Source organism: Melospiza melodia, chromosome 23 (genome assembly GCF_035770615.1).
Source record: "Melospiza melodia melodia isolate bMelMel2 chromosome 23, bMelMel2.pri, whole genome shotgun sequence".
In the NCBI taxonomy this organism is placed as follows: Eukaryota; Metazoa; Chordata; class Aves; order Passeriformes; family Passerellidae; genus Melospiza; species Melospiza melodia.
This window is the reverse complement of record NC_086216.1, coordinates 8,303,245-8,322,694: the sequence shown is the minus strand read 5'-3', so window position 1 is coordinate 8,322,694 and position 19,450 is coordinate 8,303,245. Positions and strand designations below refer to the sequence as shown.

The window sequence follows — 19,450 nt, the reverse complement described above, 5'->3', positions numbered from 1 at the left end:
TTGTACTGTATAGTATTGTACAGTATTGTATTGTACAGTATTGTATTGTACAGTATTGTATAGTATTGTATTATATTGTATAGTATTGTATTGTATAGTATTGTATAATATTGTATAGTATTGTAGTATAGTATTGTATAGTATTGTATTGTATAGTATTGTAGTATAGTATTGTATAGTATTTATAGTATTGTACAGTATTGTATTGTACAGTATTGTATTTTACAGTATTGTATTGTATAGTACAGTATTGTATTGTATAGTATAGTATTATATAGTATAGTATTGTAGTATAGTACCTATACTATATATATACTATCTATATATAGTGCATATATACACATATATATAGTATATAGTAATTAGTATTATTACTATTTAGTATAGTATTGCAATTTATTATAGTATTATAAAGTATAGCTTAATAAAGCAATTGCTCAGCCTTCTGAAATCATGGAGCCAGAGCACATTATGCCCTAGCTGGAGGATCGCCCGTTTCCCCTCCCTTCTTCCCTCCCTCCCCCTCTCCTCCTTTCTTCTTTTCCCCTCAGAAGGGCATTGATGGAGGTTGATGTGAGCTCTCTTTTCAGGACTTGAGCAGCTCAGACCTGATCAGGCCCAGGATCAGCCTGGTGTGCCAGATCGTGCGTGTGGGGCACATGGAGCTGAAGGATGGCAAGAAGCACACCTGCGGGCTGCGCAGGCCCTTCGGTGTGGCAGGTGGGCACTGCCCCCCTGGGGGCACCTGCAGGGCCCAGTAAACCTCTGGGGGCACTGGGACACGGGGCTGGCAACTGGGAGCTGTGTGCTGTTAGTGCCAGCACAGCCTGGGAGCTGCCAGCGCCAGCATTGCTGCTCCAGGGTGGATAAATTGTCCCTCTGAGATCTTCATCAAGGTGGTAGCTGGAGATCAAACACTGTCACTGCTCACTTTTGTCACCTCCCACAAAGATAACAGGGAATAAATGGGTGGTGAAAGTCTAGGGAACAAGGTTTAGTGGAGTTTAATCCCTTCCCCGAGCCCAATGGTCTTTGCCATGGTTCTCACTTTGTCCCTTTGTCCCATCACACATGGAGCTGAAATCCAGATAAACCCAGACAAAACTTGCATGAGAACAGCTCCTCCCGCTCCTCGCTTGCTAGTCATACGTTTAAGGTCAATATTTTTTAACACCTTTAAAATAAAAGTGTTTTATGTGGGTGAAATATTTGTAAGTGGACGTGGCTGTGTGTCCCAAATGGCTTTGGGGTTAAATCACATTATTCCAGATTTTTTTGGTCTTCTTTGGCTGCAGCAGACTTATCAGGGCCTTATCAGAGTGGGATTTGCTCCTCAGGACTCAGGATAAAGCTGGAGGTTTTAAAGGAGCCTTGGTGAACCAGACTGCCAGTTCTTATTTTATTCCTGGGATTTCTTATGAAGGGGCTTGCTTGAAATCCTTGGTGGAAATCAATATCCAAAGGAGCAGCATTTGAATACCAGTGGAATTTCTTTGCCTTGAAATGCCCCAGTGCCACCTGGCTTTCTCAAAGGGTATTTTATAAGAGCATTTTATCAGGGTGTATTCAGTATGTTCACACTCACTGCTATGAGCTGACAATGCACATCAATGTAAATGTGCATTTCAATTTAAAAACACATTTAAATGTGTTTTTAAAAAGGTTAAAATGAGAGTGATGCTCTCCATTGCTGTCACAGAATCCCAGATTTTTTTGGGGTTGGAAATAACCTTAAATCCCATCCAGTTCCACCTCTGCCATGGCCAGGACTCCCTCCACTATCCTAGGTCGCTCAGAGCCCTTGCTTTGAGTGACACTGGCCCAAAGTAACCCCTTGTTGTTTCCATTCTGAGAGGGCAAAGCTCTCTCTGGGCTCTGGGCAGCTCTGAGTGATGCTCTGGTGTCGTTGCAGTGATGGACATCACTGACATCATCCACGGCAAGGTGGACGACGAGGAGAAGCAGCATTTTATCCCCTTCCAGCAGTGAGTACTGGGCTCCAGGGCTCACCCACCCCTGGCCAAAGCAGGCATCCTCTGGGGAGGGGCAGATGGAGCCTGGCAGAGCCCCAGGGGCTCTACAAACAGATCAGCTGAGAGCAGAGGCAGCTCTTTGCAGGGAGAGGTTCCTGTCACCCTCAGGAGCCTTTGTTCCCCGTGATTTTCATGGCTCTGTCAGAGACTCAATTGCTTGGGGACTTCAGCCCTGCAGCTGGAATTTCTGGGTACCTGTGGGGTGAGGAAGAGGAGCACAGAGTGAAATAATGTTGTGGGGCTGGGGAGATGTGACTTACAAAATGTTGTGGGGTTGAAAGGCAGTATTTTCAGAGAGGCTGAGCAGAGGCACAGCTTTTTGTCACTGCTGTGTGGGACCTTCTGGGCCACTCCCTGCCCACATTTCTTGGTCAGTCATTGGGAAGGGGGTTCTCCCTCTTCTGGGGAAGAAATTCCAGCCCAAATGAGTTCTGCATTTCTGCACTGAGAGTTAGACTGGTGTGTTTGTTCTGCCTGCTCTGATTGCTCCCTTTTTTTGGCACATCGGAGTAATGAAAATGGAGCTTGTTTGGGTAGACCCAGCCTTGTTGTTACAGCCCTAAATAGAGCAAAGCATTGGCTGCAGCCATTTGTTATTACAGGGTATTTTCAGGGGAGATTTGGGTTTGTTTCCCTGCCCTTTCAGGGCCTGGAAGGATGGCTTTCCCTTTGCAGAAAAACGTTAGTCTGCTACTTGGTATTTTTTAGGGTTTTTTTGGGTTTTTTTTTTTTTTTTTTTTTTTGTGAGTTTGATTGCTTATTTTTTATTTGTTTAGGTGTTTTTGTTTTGATTTGGGGCTTTTGTTTGTTTTTTATTAATTGTTTTGTTTGGTTTTGTTTTGGTTTTTTTTACTTGTTTGTTTGATTAGTTTTTTGTTTTGTTGGTTTGGGATTTTTTCCCATTTTTCTTCTGCTCCAGTGAGGCTGAGTTCAGACTCCAGCTGGACACCAGGGTGGGCAGCCTGTGGAGACCTCATTTCTCCCTCATTATTGGTGGTGTGGGTACAGGAGTGAAGTCAGGCTCAAGATCCAAACCTCACTAGTCTTGTTTGTGACTGGGCATGGGTTCAACCCATAGGTGTTGTCACAGCAGTCAATAATTTATATTAATTTATTATAGTATTATATAGTGTAATAGTATAACTATTATACTAATAGTTATACTATTAGTATAACTATTAGTTTACCAATAGTTAATATATAACTATTAGTTTACCAATAGTTGGAAATATATAAACTATATATATATATAAACTATATAACTATTAGTTTACCAATAGTTAATCTGCATAGAGACAGCTCTGAGGCAAACCTGAAGTCAGGGCTTAATTCCTGAGGTCAGTGTTACTTACCTTAGGCCTGAGGGATGGGCTGTGGTGCATTCCCTAGTGTGAAAGTTTCAATGGATTTTCTGCAGGTGAAGGAATGACAATCCCCATGGAATCCTTAAAAAGCCCCACATTTATTTGTAAACCAGCCAGCTGCTGGCCAGCCCTCTCCTGTATGTTATTGGAAAAAAGGCTCCCAGTATTACCAGTTGGATTGTGCCTGGGCCAGTCTGACCCTCGCTGCTGGGCCAAAGGCAGCAACTGCGGTGTATCACCCCAGAGATACCTTGGCTTGCTGGTGGTTGCAGCTGGGCACTGAACAAGTCCAGGCTTGTTAGGAACCCCGTTTACCTCAGGAGGAATGGCTTCAGGCGATGGTGAAGAGAAAAGGAGAGGATTCTGCTGGAGGGGTTAATGTCCAGAGGTTTATTCCATGGTTCCAGAGGTCTGAACGTGAGCAACTGCTCCAACAGAACCTGGCCGCATGGTCTGATTCACCTTTTAAGCTCAGGGACAGGGGGAGGGGAGGTACAGGTGAGCCACCAACCAGGTGAGAGGGGCAGGGTCTCAGGGGAAGATGACACCCAGTCAGGCCAATGACCCCTGGGCCGGAGGGGCATCCTTTGAACTTGACCAAGCACACAACGCCTTGCTGGAATGTTCAGCCTGATTGACAGGACTCACTCAGCATGGGGGCAAGGGGGAAGGGAGAGAGGTACAGGCACACCTGGGGAAGTGACCTGGAAGGCCAAAATGGGACATTACAGCACACCACAACAGTATGTGGTTGGTGTCAGTCTGTCCCAGTTCCTGACCCCGTTTTTGTGGTCCCCCTGGCCAGGATTGCCATGGAAACCTACATCAGGCAGCGGCAGCTGATCATGTCCCCCCTGCTCACCTCGCACGTCATCGGCGAGAACGAGCCCCTCACCTCCGTCTTCAACAAAGTCATCGCTGCCAAGGAGGTCAACCACAAGGGCCAAGGTGCAGCCTGGGGAACCCAGCCTGGGGGAGGTTCCAGGGAATAAATGGGTGGTGAAAGTCTAGGAATCAAGGTTTAGTGGAGTTTAATCCCTTCCCCAAGCCCAATGGTCTTTGCCATGATTCTCACTTTGCCATGGTTCTCACTTTGTCCCTTTGTCCCATCACACATGGAGCTGAAATCCAGATAAAACCAGACAAAGCTTGCATGAGAACAGCTCCTGCACCTCCTCACTTGCTAGTCATACGTTTAAGGTCAATATTTTTTAACACCTTTAAAATAAAAGTGTTTTATGGGGGGTGAAATATTTGTAAGCGGATGTGGCTGCGTGTCCCAAATGGCTTTGGGGTTAAATCACATTATTCCAGATTTTTCTGGTCTTCTTTGGCTCAAAGATACTCAAAATTCATCTCTGAAAGTTTGGGACTTGCTTCAGAGAATCTTCTGGCCCAGAAAAATCTTACTTAGATTCAGGGACAGGAAGGACTGGGCAAGAGAGAACCAGATGGGGACATGGAATTGTCATGAAATCACAGATTTTTTTGGAAGCACAGGCTTAAATTTCACATGTTTGTACCTGTTTATTTTCAGTAAACAAGTGTCATCTCCCTTTCTTAGGTCTCTGGGTCTCCCTGAAGTTGCTCCCTGGGGATCTGGCTCAGGTTCAGAAGGATTTTTCCCACCTTGTAGACAGATCCACTGCAGTGGCTCGAAAAATGGGGTTCCCTGAGATCATCCTTCCTGGTAGGTCCTGTGTGCTTCTACATTCCATGGAGTGAAAGAACCTGAAATTCTAGAATTTCTGTCACAAAAAGATTTTTTAAAAAAAATTATCTGAAAACTTTTTTTTTTTTTTCAAATTTCCTGGTTATTTTCTTATTTTTTGTCACAAGAAGTTGAAAACACGAGTTGCCTTTCTTATGGCAAAATGGTGATTTATGGAGCTTTTGGAAGAAAATGTCTCTTTAGTCAAAATAATTTTTGTTGCATATGGCTTTGACCCACCCATTCAGATTGGGTTTAACCCTAGAGAGCTCATTAAATTAAAAAGCAAAACAAAACATGAGTACAGAGGTTTGTAGAAAGTTCATTTTAGAAGATTTTGTGTAATTTGAGACAGAGATGAAAATGGTGTGATGGGAGGTGTTGTTAATTAAAGGCTAAGAGGAAGTTAGGATAAAATGGTACCCAAGGGTGTTAAATTTCAAGCTGTCCCAGTGGGAATGAGAATTCAGCTCATTAAATCTGGGAATTGCAGGTGATGTCAGGAATGACATCTACGTCACCCTGATCCAGGGGGAGTTTGACAAAGGCAAGAAGAAAACCCCCAAGAACGTCGAGGTCACCATGTCTGTGCATGATGAGGATGGGAACCTGCAGGAGGTAGGACAGCCTCTGACACCCTCTGAAGATTTACACCCAAAATCCTCCATATTTACCTTTTTCCCCCTTCTCTGTGTTTTGTCCAAAGAAAGCCATCCACCCTGGGGCTGGCTACGAGGGAGTGTCAGAGTACAAGTCTGTGGTTTATTACCAGGTCAAGCAGCCCTGCTGGTACGAGACTGTCAAGGTATGGCTCTGTCATCACTGTGTGTCACCTGAGTCAGGAACAGCAGTGAGGCACACACAGACTCTCTCCAGCTGCTTCATCTGAGTTTAGTAGAAACCCATTCCTTTATACACCCTTCTGATATAACCTGATTGGTCATTTAATCAACACCCCAACACCATTGGTTAATTATGAAAACACCCTTAGGTAAACATGAGAAAACAAGTGCTCAAAACACCAGCTGCAAGATTGGTTTAATTCTTTCTCTCAGCTTCTCACAGCTTTTCCCAGAACAATTCCTGGGAAAGTGATCTGTTTCTCTGACTAAACTGTCCTATCCACAGGTCCTCCTTTTTACTGAGAGGAGGAGGCAGGGTCTGTAATCCCCTGCAGGGCCCCTTGCAGGAAGGAGAACAGACACAGCTCAAGAGTCTCTTCAGCAATTTGCCACTTGTTAATCAGAACCTCAATCAGATGCTGATTTAGAATCAGAGAGATTTCCAACATAAACCATCAAATTCTTTCCAATCAAGCCTTGCTGTGTATGTTTTCCTTATAAAAAGCCCTTGCTAATTGCAAGGCAGTGGCACACCTCATTAGTCTGCTCAAGGCTCGGGCAGTCTAACCTGTCACAGCCCTTGTCGGGAATTTAGTCCAAGCATGGCTTGAAGAAAAAGGCCATGAAGCCATGCAATTGAGGAGAGAAAAGTAACAGGTAGCTGTGAAGCAGTTCCCAGCCTGACTTCTGTAAACAATTAGACTCTCTCAGGCATCATTGTATAAACAATAAAGTTCTCAGGCAGTCTTCCCATAACAAGTGTAACACCCTCTCTGGGAAAAGATGGCACCCTGAGAACAGATGTGGAAATTTTGGGAACCGTTCATATCACAGTGGGAACACTGGTTTTGTTTTGTGTAAACAATCAACGGTGTAGTAAAACAAAAGGTGTGGTTAGAGTTTTCTCTGTTAGCCTGTCATAAACCTGTATTTTGGAATATGCATGAAGTTCGTTAACACTGTTATTTAAGCTGACTGATCGATCAATAAATCGAGTTCGATGCATCAAAGGATGGTCGTTCTCCCCTCACTTCAACAAGCCCTTTTCCAGAAACATCAACATCCGTGTTCTGCTCTGTGTGCACACCAGGACTGATGAGGAGCAGCAGCTGCATCAGCCCTGGGATGTGCTGCAGAGGGGCTGGGGCCAGGGACAATGCTGGTTTGTGCTGTTCTCCATGCAGGTGGCCATTGCCATAGAAGAAGTCAGTCGCTGCCACCTGAGGTTCACGTTCCGTCACCGCTCGTCCCAGGAGTGTGAGTGCCAGCAAGGGACCCCTGCAGGACTGCTCTGCTCCTCCCACTCCCACTTTGATTTCTGCTTATTCAGTGTTACAGACATTATTCTTGCTCAGTTTACTTATTCCCAGTTTGTGGCAAGCAACAAACCAAAAATAATTCAAATTTTTTGCACTCAGAATTTTGTCCTGAAACTGAAATTTTGTAAGGAGCAGCAGTTTATCCCCCTGAAAGATAATTGTCAATGTTTGTTATTGCTTTGGCTTCTCAGTGTAGGTTGTTGCTTTTAATTTATTTCCCAAAATTCACTCCAAAGCCTGGTGAGCTTCTAATGATCTTCTAATGATAGGAGGATTTCTAATTAGGCTAATGAAAGGCTAATGAGAGCATTAGAGCCAGAAGTTCCATCAGATCTCTTCAGAGCCCTGAAATGAGATCAATAATGGGAGGCTCAGCCATTAAAGGCTCTCAAAGGCACCTGGTTCTGAGGGCAGTGACATCCTTCCATATCCACAGCTCACAAACCAAAATCCCAACCAGAAGTATCTGTAGAATTGTATATCAGAGGATCATTGAATTGTTAAGGTTAGAAAAGACCTGGAAGATCAAGGAGTCCAACCATTAATCTGTCCAGACAAACCACTAAAATTGTGTGTGGGAGATGCTCCAGGAGGATGTGTTTGTGTAGCTGCAGTTACCTATTAAATTAAGCTGCTGCTGAGGTTACAGGGCTGCATTTTGGGTTGTGTGGACATGAATAAGACAATGGCTAATGAAGATTTCTCCTGTTTTGCAGCCAGGGATAGATCTGAGAGGGCTTTTGGCATGGCCTTTGTGAAGCTGATGAATGCAGATGGAACAACACTGCAGGATGGCAAACACAATTTGATTATTTACAAGGTAACCTGGGCATTTCCAGCCTTGTCTCGTGTTTGACTCATCAAAACTCTCTCCTGGCTGATTTTCCAAGCAGTAGAAAGCTACAAAATGTGTGTGTGGGATAGGAAATCCTCCTAAACTCTGTGGCTTTGGAAATAGCTCAGTTCATTGCAGTATGGGCAATTTATCCCTGAAATTGGGAACTCAAACAATGATAGAAATGAGAAAATGTTTCAAACCCATTCTGGCTGTCACTGTGGGCCATGACCCTTCTCCCTGCTGTGTCCAACCAACAGGGTGACAACAAGAAAATGGAAGATGCCAAGAGTTATTTGACTCTTCCTTGCACCAAAACAGAGATGGAGGAGAAGGAGGCTCCCTCAGGGAAAAACCTGCACTCTCTGGCCAACTTCACCCCCACAAAGGACAGCACAAAGGACAGCTTCCAGATTGCCACTGTCATCTGCTCCACCAAACTCACCCAGAATGGTAGGGCTTGTGCTGGGGCTCTGAATTGCAGAGGGCATTTTCTCCAGGCAGCTTTTTGTGTGTGGCCAGAGAGCTTCAGCTTTCACTTTGCTGCTCATGTGTCAGTGGCAGCCCCGTCCCATCAAGCTCCCAGAATGTGTGTGCAGCCCCCAGAAACCCTTTCACACAAATACTCAATCCAGACTGCCAGTGCTCAACCCAACAAGGCTGTTGGCACATGTGGAAATGTCCCCTGTCAGTGACAGTGTCTGTTCTATCAGAATTTGAAGGGTTTGGGGTTAATTGCCTTCTTTCCTCTGCCTGTTCAGAGAGCAGCAGTTGGGGCTGAGCTCTGCAGGGTGATGATGTGCATTAGCTCTGCCCTGCTGCCAGAGGGGTCAGAATGAAGAGCAGTGTGTGCCTGAGCCAGCCTGGGCTGCTCAGTGATGGGAGACTTCCAGCAGCTCTGGAAGGGCCTGTGCTGAGTCCTGCCCTTCAATAAAATTCCTGGCTTGAGATACCTGCTCTTAAAAAAACCTGCAAAATGGTCTCCAAACGTGTCATCAGATGGCAGCCAGGTTATTTATATCCATAGCCAGGTTATATTTACCCATTTATAGCAGAGCTTTGCTGTTTTGCCAAGACAAAAGCAGCACCTCAAGGTAACATTCTGTACCTCAGGGTGATTGTTCTTTGTGCACTGACTAAAAATAGCCCCCAGCCTTGCTGTGGGCTCTGTGCAGCCCTTCAGGCAGCTGCAGTTGCTGATTGCTCTTGGTGTCCTTGCAGTTGACCTGCTGGGTTTGCTGAACTGGCGCTCCAACGCCCACAACATCGCCCACAACCTCAGGAAGCTCATGGAGGTGGAAGGAGGAGAAATTGTGAAGGTATTCCCAGGGATCTGAGCCTCCTTGGTGCACACACTCTCGTGTGTCAGCCTGGTGTTGAACCCAAAAGGTGTCTGGCTAGGCTGGGAGGGCAGGTGTGAGTGCTGAGGAATGGGAGAATCATCAAGTCATGGGATGGTTTGGCTTGGAAAGGACCTTAAAATCAGCTTTTTCCACCCCCTGCCATGGACAGGGGCACCTTCCACTGTCCCAGCTTGCTCCAACCTGGCCTTGGACACTTGGACACCAGGGATGGGGTAGCCACAGCTTCTCTGGGAGCCTGTGCTCCGCCTCTCATTAGTGGAATTCACCACAATTACAAAAGTTGAATATTACAGGGATCAGGGAGAGAACAGTGACTTCATTTTCCCCTTTATCCTTATGAAATAAGAGATACATCCAAAGCCTAACTTTTCATTTTCAACTCCTTTGAGAATGAGGAGAGGCTTGCTGTGAATCTGAGAGCAGAGACAGCCCAGAGATCTCACAGAATACTGTGGGGAGTGGACCTGAAATGGGGGAATTCCCACAGAAAACCTGAAGGATTTAGGAGGAAGCCTTACCTGCAGAGAGGGGTCCCAAGAGTGGATGTGCTGGGATTTTGCAAGGTGATGGTTTTATGGAGGAGCTGACCATGACATGAATGTGTCACTGTCACTGCAGACAGGCTGAGTGCAGTGTCCTGCCTGGGACAGGGCCAGGCTGCTTTGGAGAGCTCGGGATTTTCATCCTGTGGGATGAAACTAGAACAGCAAAGTGGGGCCATTTAGGGCTAAAAAGAAAGATCTTCCTTACTGTAAAGATGATCATGACAATCATGTGCATGAACACAGAGCTGGGATCCCTTCTGAGAGGTTTTGTCATGAACACAGAGCTGGGATCCCTTTTGAGGTGTTTTCTCATGGGCACAGGGCTTGGATCCCTTTTGAGAGGTTTTGTTATTGACACAGGGCTGGGATTCTTTCAAGATATTTTCTCATGGGCACAGGGCTGGGATCCCTTCTGAAATGTTTTCTCATGGGCACAGGGCTGGGATCCCTTCTGAGATGTTTTCTCATGGGCACAGGGCTGGGATCCATTCTGAGATGTTTTCTCATGGGCACAGGGCTGGGATCCATTCTGAGAGGTTTTCTCATGGGCACAGGGCTGGGATCCATTCTGAGATGTTTTCTCATGGGCACAGGGCTGGGATCCCTTTCAAGATATTTTCTCATGGGCACAGGGCTGGGATCCCTTCTGAGATGTTTTCTCATGGGCACAGGGCTGGGATCCATTCTGAGAGGTTTTCTCAGGGACACAGGGCTGGGATCCATTTGAGAGGTTTTGTTATGGACACAGGGCTGGGATCCATTTTGAGAGATTTTGTTATGGACACAGGGCTGGGATCCCTTTCAAGATGTTTTCTCATGGGCACAGGGCTGGGATCCCTTCTGAGATGTTTTCTCAGGGACAGGATTTACAGTTCAGCCAGGCTGGAAGGGGAGGGATGATCCAGCTCATGCTCCTGTGCAGGATGCCACAAGCAGTTGCCTTTTCCCACCTTTTACTGTTCCTTTCCCCTTCTAGTTTTTGCCAGACACCCTCGATGCACTTTTCAACATCATGATGGAAATGTCAGAAAATGAAACCTATGATTTCCTGGTGTTTGATGCCCTGGTGAGTGAATCTTCTATGGCTGCAGAGTTTGTTTTCAGCCACATTTCCAGTCTGTTCCTGGTGATTCCAATGAGCAATTGGCATTTTGCTTTAGAGATAAATGATATTTAAACACTTCTTAAGGCTTTTTTAGGAGCCAGGACTGAAATACACATCAGGTTTTTAGTAGCCACAGTGAAAAGAGTAATAAATTGCACACACACAGTATTTAGTGACTGTTGTAACATGAATAACACTCTCTGTAGCATTAATGCTGTTGATAAAACAAAATTATAACCCAGCAAAATAAATTAGAGACTGTTCTGTTGGAGTTAGTGTGCAGCTCTGTGCATCTGTTTCCTTCTGGACTTTTGGCAGGTATTTATTATTTCTTTGATTGGAGACATCAAGTTCCAGCATTTCAACGCTGTGCTCGAGACTTACATCTACAAACACTTCAGTGCAACCCTGGCCTATGTGTGAGTATTGGCCCAGGCCTCGGGTGTCACCCAGCAGTGGCCCTGAGGGCTTTGGGGATGACATCAGCTCTTGGTGATGGATTTCATTAGGTCATTTTTGATGATGTTAGTGGGATAAAAGCAGCAGAGAGCAGAGTTCCATCCCTTCTCTGTACTCAGGAGAGAAAGAATCCTTCTTATTGCTCCTTTTGCCCTCTCAAAATTTAGTTGTGAGATTTTTTTTCTGTGAAATCAGACAGAAAAGACTCTTCTGTCATGGATCTTGGCTTTCCTTGATCAAGCATCCCTCAGCCAAAGGTCACCACCCTTGTGGTAACACAAGTGAAAAGTTCAAACTGAGGCCAATAGGGAGGGCAAAATCAGAAACCAAACTGCTTTTCCTCTCTGAAAATCTCCTTTTAATTTTTACTGATCCACATGAACTGGCTGTCACCCTAAAATAAACACAACTTGAAGTCCCCCTCTCCTGGAGTGCCTCCTTCCCTGCCCTGCCACACAACCACTGCTTCCACGTGCATTCCTTTTCTCCTCCTGCCCCACTCTAGGAGTTCTCACTCAGGGACAGAGCCTCAGTCCCTTCCCCTGGGAGTGGGGTTTGCATCTTCCTGGGCAGCTCCTTTTAGGGCAGAGGAAAAGCAGAGCCAGAGGGTGCAATCTGTAGAGTTTCAGCCCAAGGTTTGAGGAGGAGATGGGCTGTGAGCAGGAGCCCTGGGCTGTTCCTGTGCCTGCAGTTCCTCTCGGGGGTGAGGAAGCTGGGCCTGCACAGGAACTGAGCCGTGCCTGCATTGGTTCCCTGTGGGATCTCAGCAGCTCAGGACTGAGGTGCAGAGTGACCGAGACCACCCTTGGGGGGCTCGGGAGTCCTGGGATGTTGCCAGAAGTGTCTGGTGGCTGGACTTTGATCCTGCACGGGAGACGACACCTGTATGAGGATGGGAGGATCTCACTGGGTGAATGGTGAAGGGATGGGTTAATTAGAGTGTGAAACACAGGGTTTGGGATTTCTGTACAGGGGGGTCTGGAGAAGTAAGATGGAGGAATTGGGGCGTGTCCTCTTCTTCTTCTTCTTGGCCTCCATCTTCTGGTGGTGATGTTGGCACTTTGGGATTGGTTCTTACTAAAAGTGCACTGGTCAATAAGGGTGAAAGGTATTGGGGAAAATTGATAAATATTGTATACGTAATTTTGAGTATAAAGATAGGTGACCGCCCCGGGGGCTCTCAGTGTGCCCATGGCTGGCTGCTGTGCAGACCTCTGTCGGGCCGAGAGAAAATCTTTTAGATAAACAATTAATAAACACCGAGACCGAGAGAAGATCTGAAGCCTCTTCTCGTCCTTTGGAGCGCGGGCTGTCCAAGGCCACCCCGGGCCTTTCCAGGTCACCCAAACAGCCCAGAAACCGACAGTTCCCCTTTTTGTTCTATTTCCAAAGGAAACTCACCAAAGTGCTGAACTGCTACGTGGGGAATGCTGAGGACTCCAGCAAGACAGAGCTGCTCTTTGCAGCCCTGAAAGCCCTGAAATACCTGTTCAGGTTCATCGTGCAGTCCCGGGTGCTGTACCTGAGGTGGGTCCAGCCTTCCCTCCCTGGGCCTCCTCTGGGAAACCCACTGGAGTTCCTTCCAGTAAATATCACTAAGGCAGATATTCTTCACCAAATCCTCTATCACTGACTCACTAACAGGATCTTTTTGCCCTTTGTCTGTGGCTGGAACAAATGAGTTGAGCAAAAATTGAAATACCTGATTAGAAGGGAGAAAAACCTTTTTGTCCCCCCTAACATGCAATAAGCAGCACATGGTAGAGCTGAAAAGGAACACAGTAGTTATTTTTATAAAATAAAACATGGAATTTCCTCCTCATTTTCAGAAACTTTGAAAAAACAATACACAGATACTTCAGTCATTAAGTGAGGTGGGAGATGACACATTCTCCGCTTGGGGTAAAATCAGAGTGGTTTAACTGCAGCTTCAAAAACATCTTTCCAGAGATTCACAATGAGGGTTTGAAACCCTTTATTCATGTCCATTCTGGATTTTTTTTCCTGTTCAATACTTGGAACCCAAGCAGAATTTGCTGCAGTGGCAGCCTGAAAAGTGCAGGTTTTTCCCTCTGACAGATCCCAGCAGGAAATGGCTGCAAAATCTCCAATTCCATTTTTACCCCCATGGCTTTGCCAAAGGAGATGGCATGAAGATGTTGTTGTTGCCCAGGATGAAATCCTGCCTCAGCTGCTGGATTTGTGTGTGTAATTGGCCCTGTTGTTTGCAGTGTGTATGGGAAGAGTGAGGATGGGAATGAATTCAACGATGCAATTCGCCAGCTCTTCCTCTCCTTCAACATCCTCATGGACCGGCCCCTGGAGGAGGCTGTCAAGATCAAGGTGAGCAGAATTTCCAGGGAAAAGTGAAAAACTTCAGTTAGATCAACTGGTGCAGTTGGGAAGGGGCTGGGCCAGAAAAAGGAAGGAGAGAATTATCCATGAATCCCTTCTCTTCCATCTTTCCCACTCTGCACTGCAGATCTCGGGTGGCTGGAGGCTCTTTGGATGCATAAATTTCATTTTTTGTATTTTAAACCAGTTCTCTGCAGTTGTCCTTGCTGGATTTCCTATGTGTATTTCAAATCCTTGGTTTCTTTCTTCTTTCAGGGGGCAGCTTTAAAATATTGCCAAGCATAAATTTGATTTTTTTTATTTTAAACCAGTTCTCTGCAGTTGTCCTCGCTGGATTTCCTATGTGTATTTCATATCCTTGGTTTCTTTCTTCTTTCAGGGGGCAGCTTTAAAATATTTGCCAAGCATCATAAATGATGTCAAACTGGTATTTGACCCTGTTGAGCTCAGGTAACTGTGTGAAGTTTGTTTGTCCTCTAAACCCAGTTTATCTGGGAGGAAGCATTTTGGAAACTTCATTAAAAACAGCCCCTCTGGTTATGATCTGATGGTGCAGATCCTGTGCATGGACTCAAGGAAGTGCTTGCTGAGCTTTAGAGGAAGTCAGTGGAGTTCAAAGGATTCTCTGCATCCCAGTTTTTCATTCTGGGAGTGTCCAAGCCCAGGTTGGGTAGGCTTGGAGCAACATGGGATAATGGGAGGTGTCCCTGCCCATGGCAGGGGTGGAGCTGGGTGATTTTAGGGTCCCTTACTACCCAAATCCTTCCAGGATTCTGGGATCTTTACAGGCACCTTGAGATTTTACTGAAAAACAAAATCTGAGGGCAGTGAGGTGTTGAAATCTCGTGCAAGTTTCCACCAGCCAGTTCTTGGTGAATGCTCCTGAAAAGTGTGGCTAAGACTGAGCCTTGGCTGGGAACCCAAACGTTGTGTTTATCCAGGAAATTCTCAGCCCTGTGGGTTCCTGGTTGTGGTGCTCAGAGCTTTGCCCAGAGCTGCCCAGCCCTGTCTCCCTGTCCTGCCACATGTGATTTGCTGGGAAGCAGCAGACAGGCAGCAAATGGCCGTGGAATTTCATTAAAGGGAATCTGGGGCTGGAGTGAGTCACTGCTGCTGATGGAAGGGGCATCTGGGAGGAGGCTGTGCCTTTGTGCTGGGCATGTGCCAGCTTCCTTCAGGCTGCTGAGTCTGTTCAATGAGGCTTTCACACTGCCCCTGGGTGTGAGAGCCTGTGGGATTAACCTGTGAGGGCACAGAGCAGTGGGATTAACCTGTGAGGGCACAGAGCACTGCCTGTTTAGAGGGTTTGGGATGCACCTGGTGTGTGCTGGAATAAAAGTTTCATTTTAAGAGGTTCAGTTTCTGAACACTGCTCAGTTTTACTTTCACAGAATTCACAGAATTCTGTAACAAGGTTGGAAGAGACCTTAAAGATCATTGAGTTCAACCCACACCCTAACACCTCAACAGGGCTTTAAGTCCTGTGCTGAGTCCCTTGAAAATCACTCAGGGCTCTGTGGCAGTGTGCCTGTTGGATGGAATTCCCAGAGGAGCTGTGGCTGTCCCATCCCTCCCAGGCTGGAGCATCCTGGGGCAGTGGGAGGTGTCCCTGCCATGGCAGGGGCTGCACTTGGGGAGCTTTCAGTCCCTTCCAACCCATCCCATTGTGGGGTGCTGTGGTTCCACGTGTGGCCCAGGTGCAGGGCAGTGTCTGTGAGGGATGGATGGGCTGGTGCTCATGCTGGTGCTGGTGCTGGGTGGCAGTGCTGACCCTCTGCTCCCTCTGCCTTGCACACAGTGTCCTCTTCAGCAAGTTCATCCAGAGCATCCCTGACAACCAGCTGGTCCGGCAGAAGCTGAACTGCCTGACCAAGATCGTGGAGAGTGACCTGTTCAAGCAGGCTGGTGAGTGGCACTGGGGAGGCTCTGGGCCTCAAAAGGAGTTCCCTGACAGTCATCAGGGGCCATCCATCATTCAATCTAGCTCTAGAAACGTTCCTTGCCATGGAAACTGAGGTTTTTGCTGTCCAGTCTTTATACAATGCCCAGTGTGTGGGATCCTGATCCAGGGTGGGGATTCAGGAGGGAGAAGCTGTGGGTGCTGTTTGATGGAATATACAGAATTTATAAATGAAAGGGTGGGGTTAGATGGGATAGTGGGAAGGAATTCCTTCCTGTGAGGGTGGGGAGGGGCTGGGATGGAATTCCCAGGGAGCTGTGGCTGCCCCTGGATCCCTGAAGTGCCCAAGGCCAGGCTGGAGCCCCCTGGGACAGTGGGAGTTGTTCCTGCCATGGCAGGGGTGGAATGAGATGATCTTTTTGGTCCCTTCAACCCAACCCATTCTGGGATTCCATTATTCATATTCCAGATCATTTATGACTCTCCAGTCCATTTGTCAGAGCTCCAGAGGCTTTAAGCAGGTTCTGGTGTCCCAGATGGAATCAGGAGCAGGACTCTCCTGTGAGGTGCCCTTCCCCAGGGCATGCTGAGGCTCTGCTCTGTCCCTGTGTCCCTTTGCAGAGTGCAGAGATGCCCTCCTGCCCCTGCTCATCGATCAGCTGAGTGGGCAGCTGGATGACAACTCCAGCAAGCCCGACCACGAGGCCAGCTCCCAGCTCCTGAGCAGTGTCCTGGAGGTCCTGGACCGCAAAGATGTGGTGAGCACGAGCTCTCAGGGCTGCCAGTTCAGCTCAGTTCTTCTTTTGAGAAGTCACAGTAAAGAAACATCCTCTGCTTGTGCTTTAGTGAGTCAGAATTGTGATATTTATAGAAACTGGGATGTCTTGCTGTGCAGTTCTTTGTAAGGGCTCTGTCTGAAGACGAGCCAGGAAAGGTTGAATTAGTTGTTATCACTACTAGAAGCATTTACTTCCCTTTCTAGGGACCAAAATGTCATCTCAGCTGCTTTGGTGGCTTGTTCAGTAATTTGGAGCAAGTCAAAGAAGTATTACATGGTATAAAAATGAGGAGTTGTGGAATAGGGACAACAATCACTGTTCAGCCAGAAAAATGTACTTCCCACTCTGTTCATGGGAATTGTTCTGAGTGCCTGTGAGCAGAGTGGTTTGAGTTGTTCAGAGAAGAGCTGTCAAAGCCCCAGCACGAGCTGCTGAAGCTGGGGCAGATCCATTAAGGGAATTCTCCACCCAGTGAATCCCAGAGTGTTTGAATCGATCGCTCGTGCACTTAAATCTCCTTTTTCTGCTTCCCCTAATGAAATTCAGCCCTGCCAGGGCAGTCCTCCCACACAGGGAGCTGCCCCTGGCAGGCTGTGCCTGAGGAATGGTCCCCAGTGTCCCTTGCTGGCTGTCCCCAGGGTGCCACTGCTCTGCACATCCAGCAGATGATGGAGCGGCTGCTGCGCCGGATCAACCGCACGGTGATCGGGATGAGCCGCCAGAGCCCGCACATCGTGAGAGCCCTTCCCCACCTTCCCTGCCTTGTCTGAGGGGTTCAGTCCCTGAGAGCCCTTCCCCCTTCCCTGCCTTGTCTGAGGGGTTCAGTCCCTGAGAGCCCTTCCCCACCTTCCCTGCCCCTGACTGAGGGGTTCAGTCCCTGAGAGCCCTTCCCACCTTCCCTGCCTCTGACAGAGGGGTTCAGTCCCTGAGAGCCCTTCCCTGCCTTGTCTGAGGGGTTCAGTCCCTGAGAGCCCTTCCCCCTTTCCCTGCCTCTGACAGAGGGGTTCTACCCCCTGAGAGCCCTTCCCACCTTCCCTGAATCTGACTGAGGGGTTCAGTCCCTGAGAGCCCTTCCCTGCCTTGTCTGAGGGGTTCTACCCCCTGAGAGCCCTTCCCCACCTTCCCTGCCTTGTCTGAGGGGTTCAGTAACTGAGAGCCCTTCCCACCTTCCCTGAATCTGACTGAGGGGTTCAGTCCCTGAGAGCCCTTCCCCACCTTCCCTGCCTCTGACAGAGGGGTTCAGTCCCTGAGAGCCCTTCCCTGCCTCTGACTGAGGGGTTCAGTCCCTGAGAGCCCTTCCCCCTTTCCCTGCCTCTGACTGAGGGGTTCTACCCCCTGAGAGCCCTTCCCCCTTCCCTGCCTCTGACAGAGGGGTTCAGTCCCTGAGAGCCCTTCCCACCTTCTCTGTCCCCTCAGGAGCTCTGACTGAGGGGTTCCATCATCTGGGAGCCCTCCCCTCCTTCCCCAGCAGCTCTAACTGAGGGGTTCATCCCCTGGGAGCCCTCCCTGATTCCCCAGCACTCCCTGACTGAGGGGTTCATCCCCTGGGAGCCCTCCCCTCCTTCCCCAGCCCTCCCTGCAGTGGGTTCATGCCCTGGGAGCCCTCCCCTCCTTCCCCAGCACTCCCTGCAGTGGGTTCATGCCCTGGGAGCTCTCACTTGCCAGCAGTTCATTCCTGATGAACTCATCTCTCCCTGCCCTGCAGGGCTTCTGTGCCACCCAGCCGTGGCTCCTGGTGTTTTTCTGAGGATTAGGATTCAGGTTATCCCACTCCACTTGGAGCTGAGTCACTGGGGGTGATTTCATTTCCTTTTGGCCCCTGTGCACAGAATTTTGTGTCAGTGCAGTGCCTGACACAGGATCTGTGCTGCATTTTGTCACCTGGGCTCATCAGGATGAAATGCTGGGGGATGAGACCCTTCAGGGGCATTTCTGACTGAGGGCTGCAGGCAGCTCTGGGGTGCTTTAACTCACCCTGGAGTTCATGTACAGAAGGATGGGAAAGCCAGGAGCTGGGGATTTACCTGATTTTTGATGAGTCTGGGGTCACTTCAATGTGCCACCCATGAGAATTGCAGCTGGCCCTGCTAAACCTGAAAATCAGAGTCAGCTTGGAAAAGACCTGTAAGATCTGATGGAGTGGATCAATATATATATAAAATAAAATTCTGTGTTGGGAGGATGTGTTTCTCTTGTGATCCATGGGGAGAAAGAAAGCAATACCCAGATTTCAAACTTGAATTTTAGGAATTCTTGACTGGTTTGGAGGAGCAGTCTCAGGTTGATGGCAGAACACAGATAAGGAGGATTCTGATCAGTGATATTTGATAGGTTACATTTAGAAGTTACAATGCTTAACCCAGGAGAATAACCAGGGATTTGTGGCTTTCCCTTTGCAGGGTATTTTCGTGGCCTGCATGACAGCCATCCTGAGGCAGATGGATGATTTCCATTACAGCCATTACATCAACACTTTCAAAACCAGGCAGGACATCATTGTAAGTCAGCCTGGCTGGGCAATGAGCTCAGCCCACCCAGCAGCAGCACTCTGCTCTGCAGGGTCCTTTCTCTGCTCACTTTGGGGGGAGCAAACCCTCAGCAGTGGCTCCTGGTGCCACAATTTCTGGGAATTCATTCCTGTCACCCTTGCTGGGCACTGGGGGGGTTGCTGACTCAGCAGAGCCCAAGAGCAGCGTTTGTGGCATTGAAGAAAAACATCTTTCATGGGTAAAAAATGTTTGATTTGAGTCAGGAACCAGAAGAGGGAATGAAGATGGAAAAGTAAAGCATTTCATTGTCTGGCTCTCACTTTGTGCCCCTGTTCTCTATATCTAATTCT

At 47.7% G+C, this 19,450-nt stretch overlaps 1 protein-coding gene across 2 annotated transcripts in view; it reads left to right on the top strand.

Annotated features, from left to right (window-relative positions):
- DOCK5 (dedicator of cytokinesis 5) overlaps positions 1-19,450 on the top strand; it is a 101,151-nt gene that overhangs the window by 34,171 nt on the left and 47,530 nt on the right. For both annotated transcript variants that reach the window (XM_063175418.1, XM_063175417.1), the window contains exons 10-28: positions 591-720; positions 1,913-1,985; positions 4,203-4,345; positions 4,962-5,087; positions 5,602-5,726; positions 5,815-5,913; positions 7,135-7,207; positions 7,986-8,089; positions 8,365-8,557; positions 9,326-9,423; positions 10,990-11,079; positions 11,437-11,537; positions 12,970-13,104; positions 13,809-13,920; positions 14,312-14,382; positions 15,731-15,837; positions 16,454-16,590; positions 17,250-17,345; positions 19,011-19,109. In XM_063175418.1, the coding sequence (XP_063031488.1) occupies positions 591-720; positions 1,913-1,985; positions 4,203-4,345; positions 4,962-5,087; positions 5,602-5,726; positions 5,815-5,913; positions 7,135-7,207; positions 7,986-8,089; positions 8,365-8,557; positions 9,326-9,423; positions 10,990-11,079; positions 11,437-11,537; positions 12,970-13,104; positions 13,809-13,920; positions 14,312-14,382; positions 15,731-15,837; positions 16,454-16,590; positions 17,250-17,345; positions 19,011-19,109 (2,112 nt within the window). The remainder of the gene's footprint in view (positions 1-590; positions 721-1,912; positions 1,986-4,202; positions 4,346-4,961; positions 5,088-5,601; positions 5,727-5,814; positions 5,914-7,134; positions 7,208-7,985; positions 8,090-8,364; positions 8,558-9,325; positions 9,424-10,989; positions 11,080-11,436; positions 11,538-12,969; positions 13,105-13,808; positions 13,921-14,311; positions 14,383-15,730; positions 15,838-16,453; positions 16,591-17,249; positions 17,346-19,010; positions 19,110-19,450) is intronic.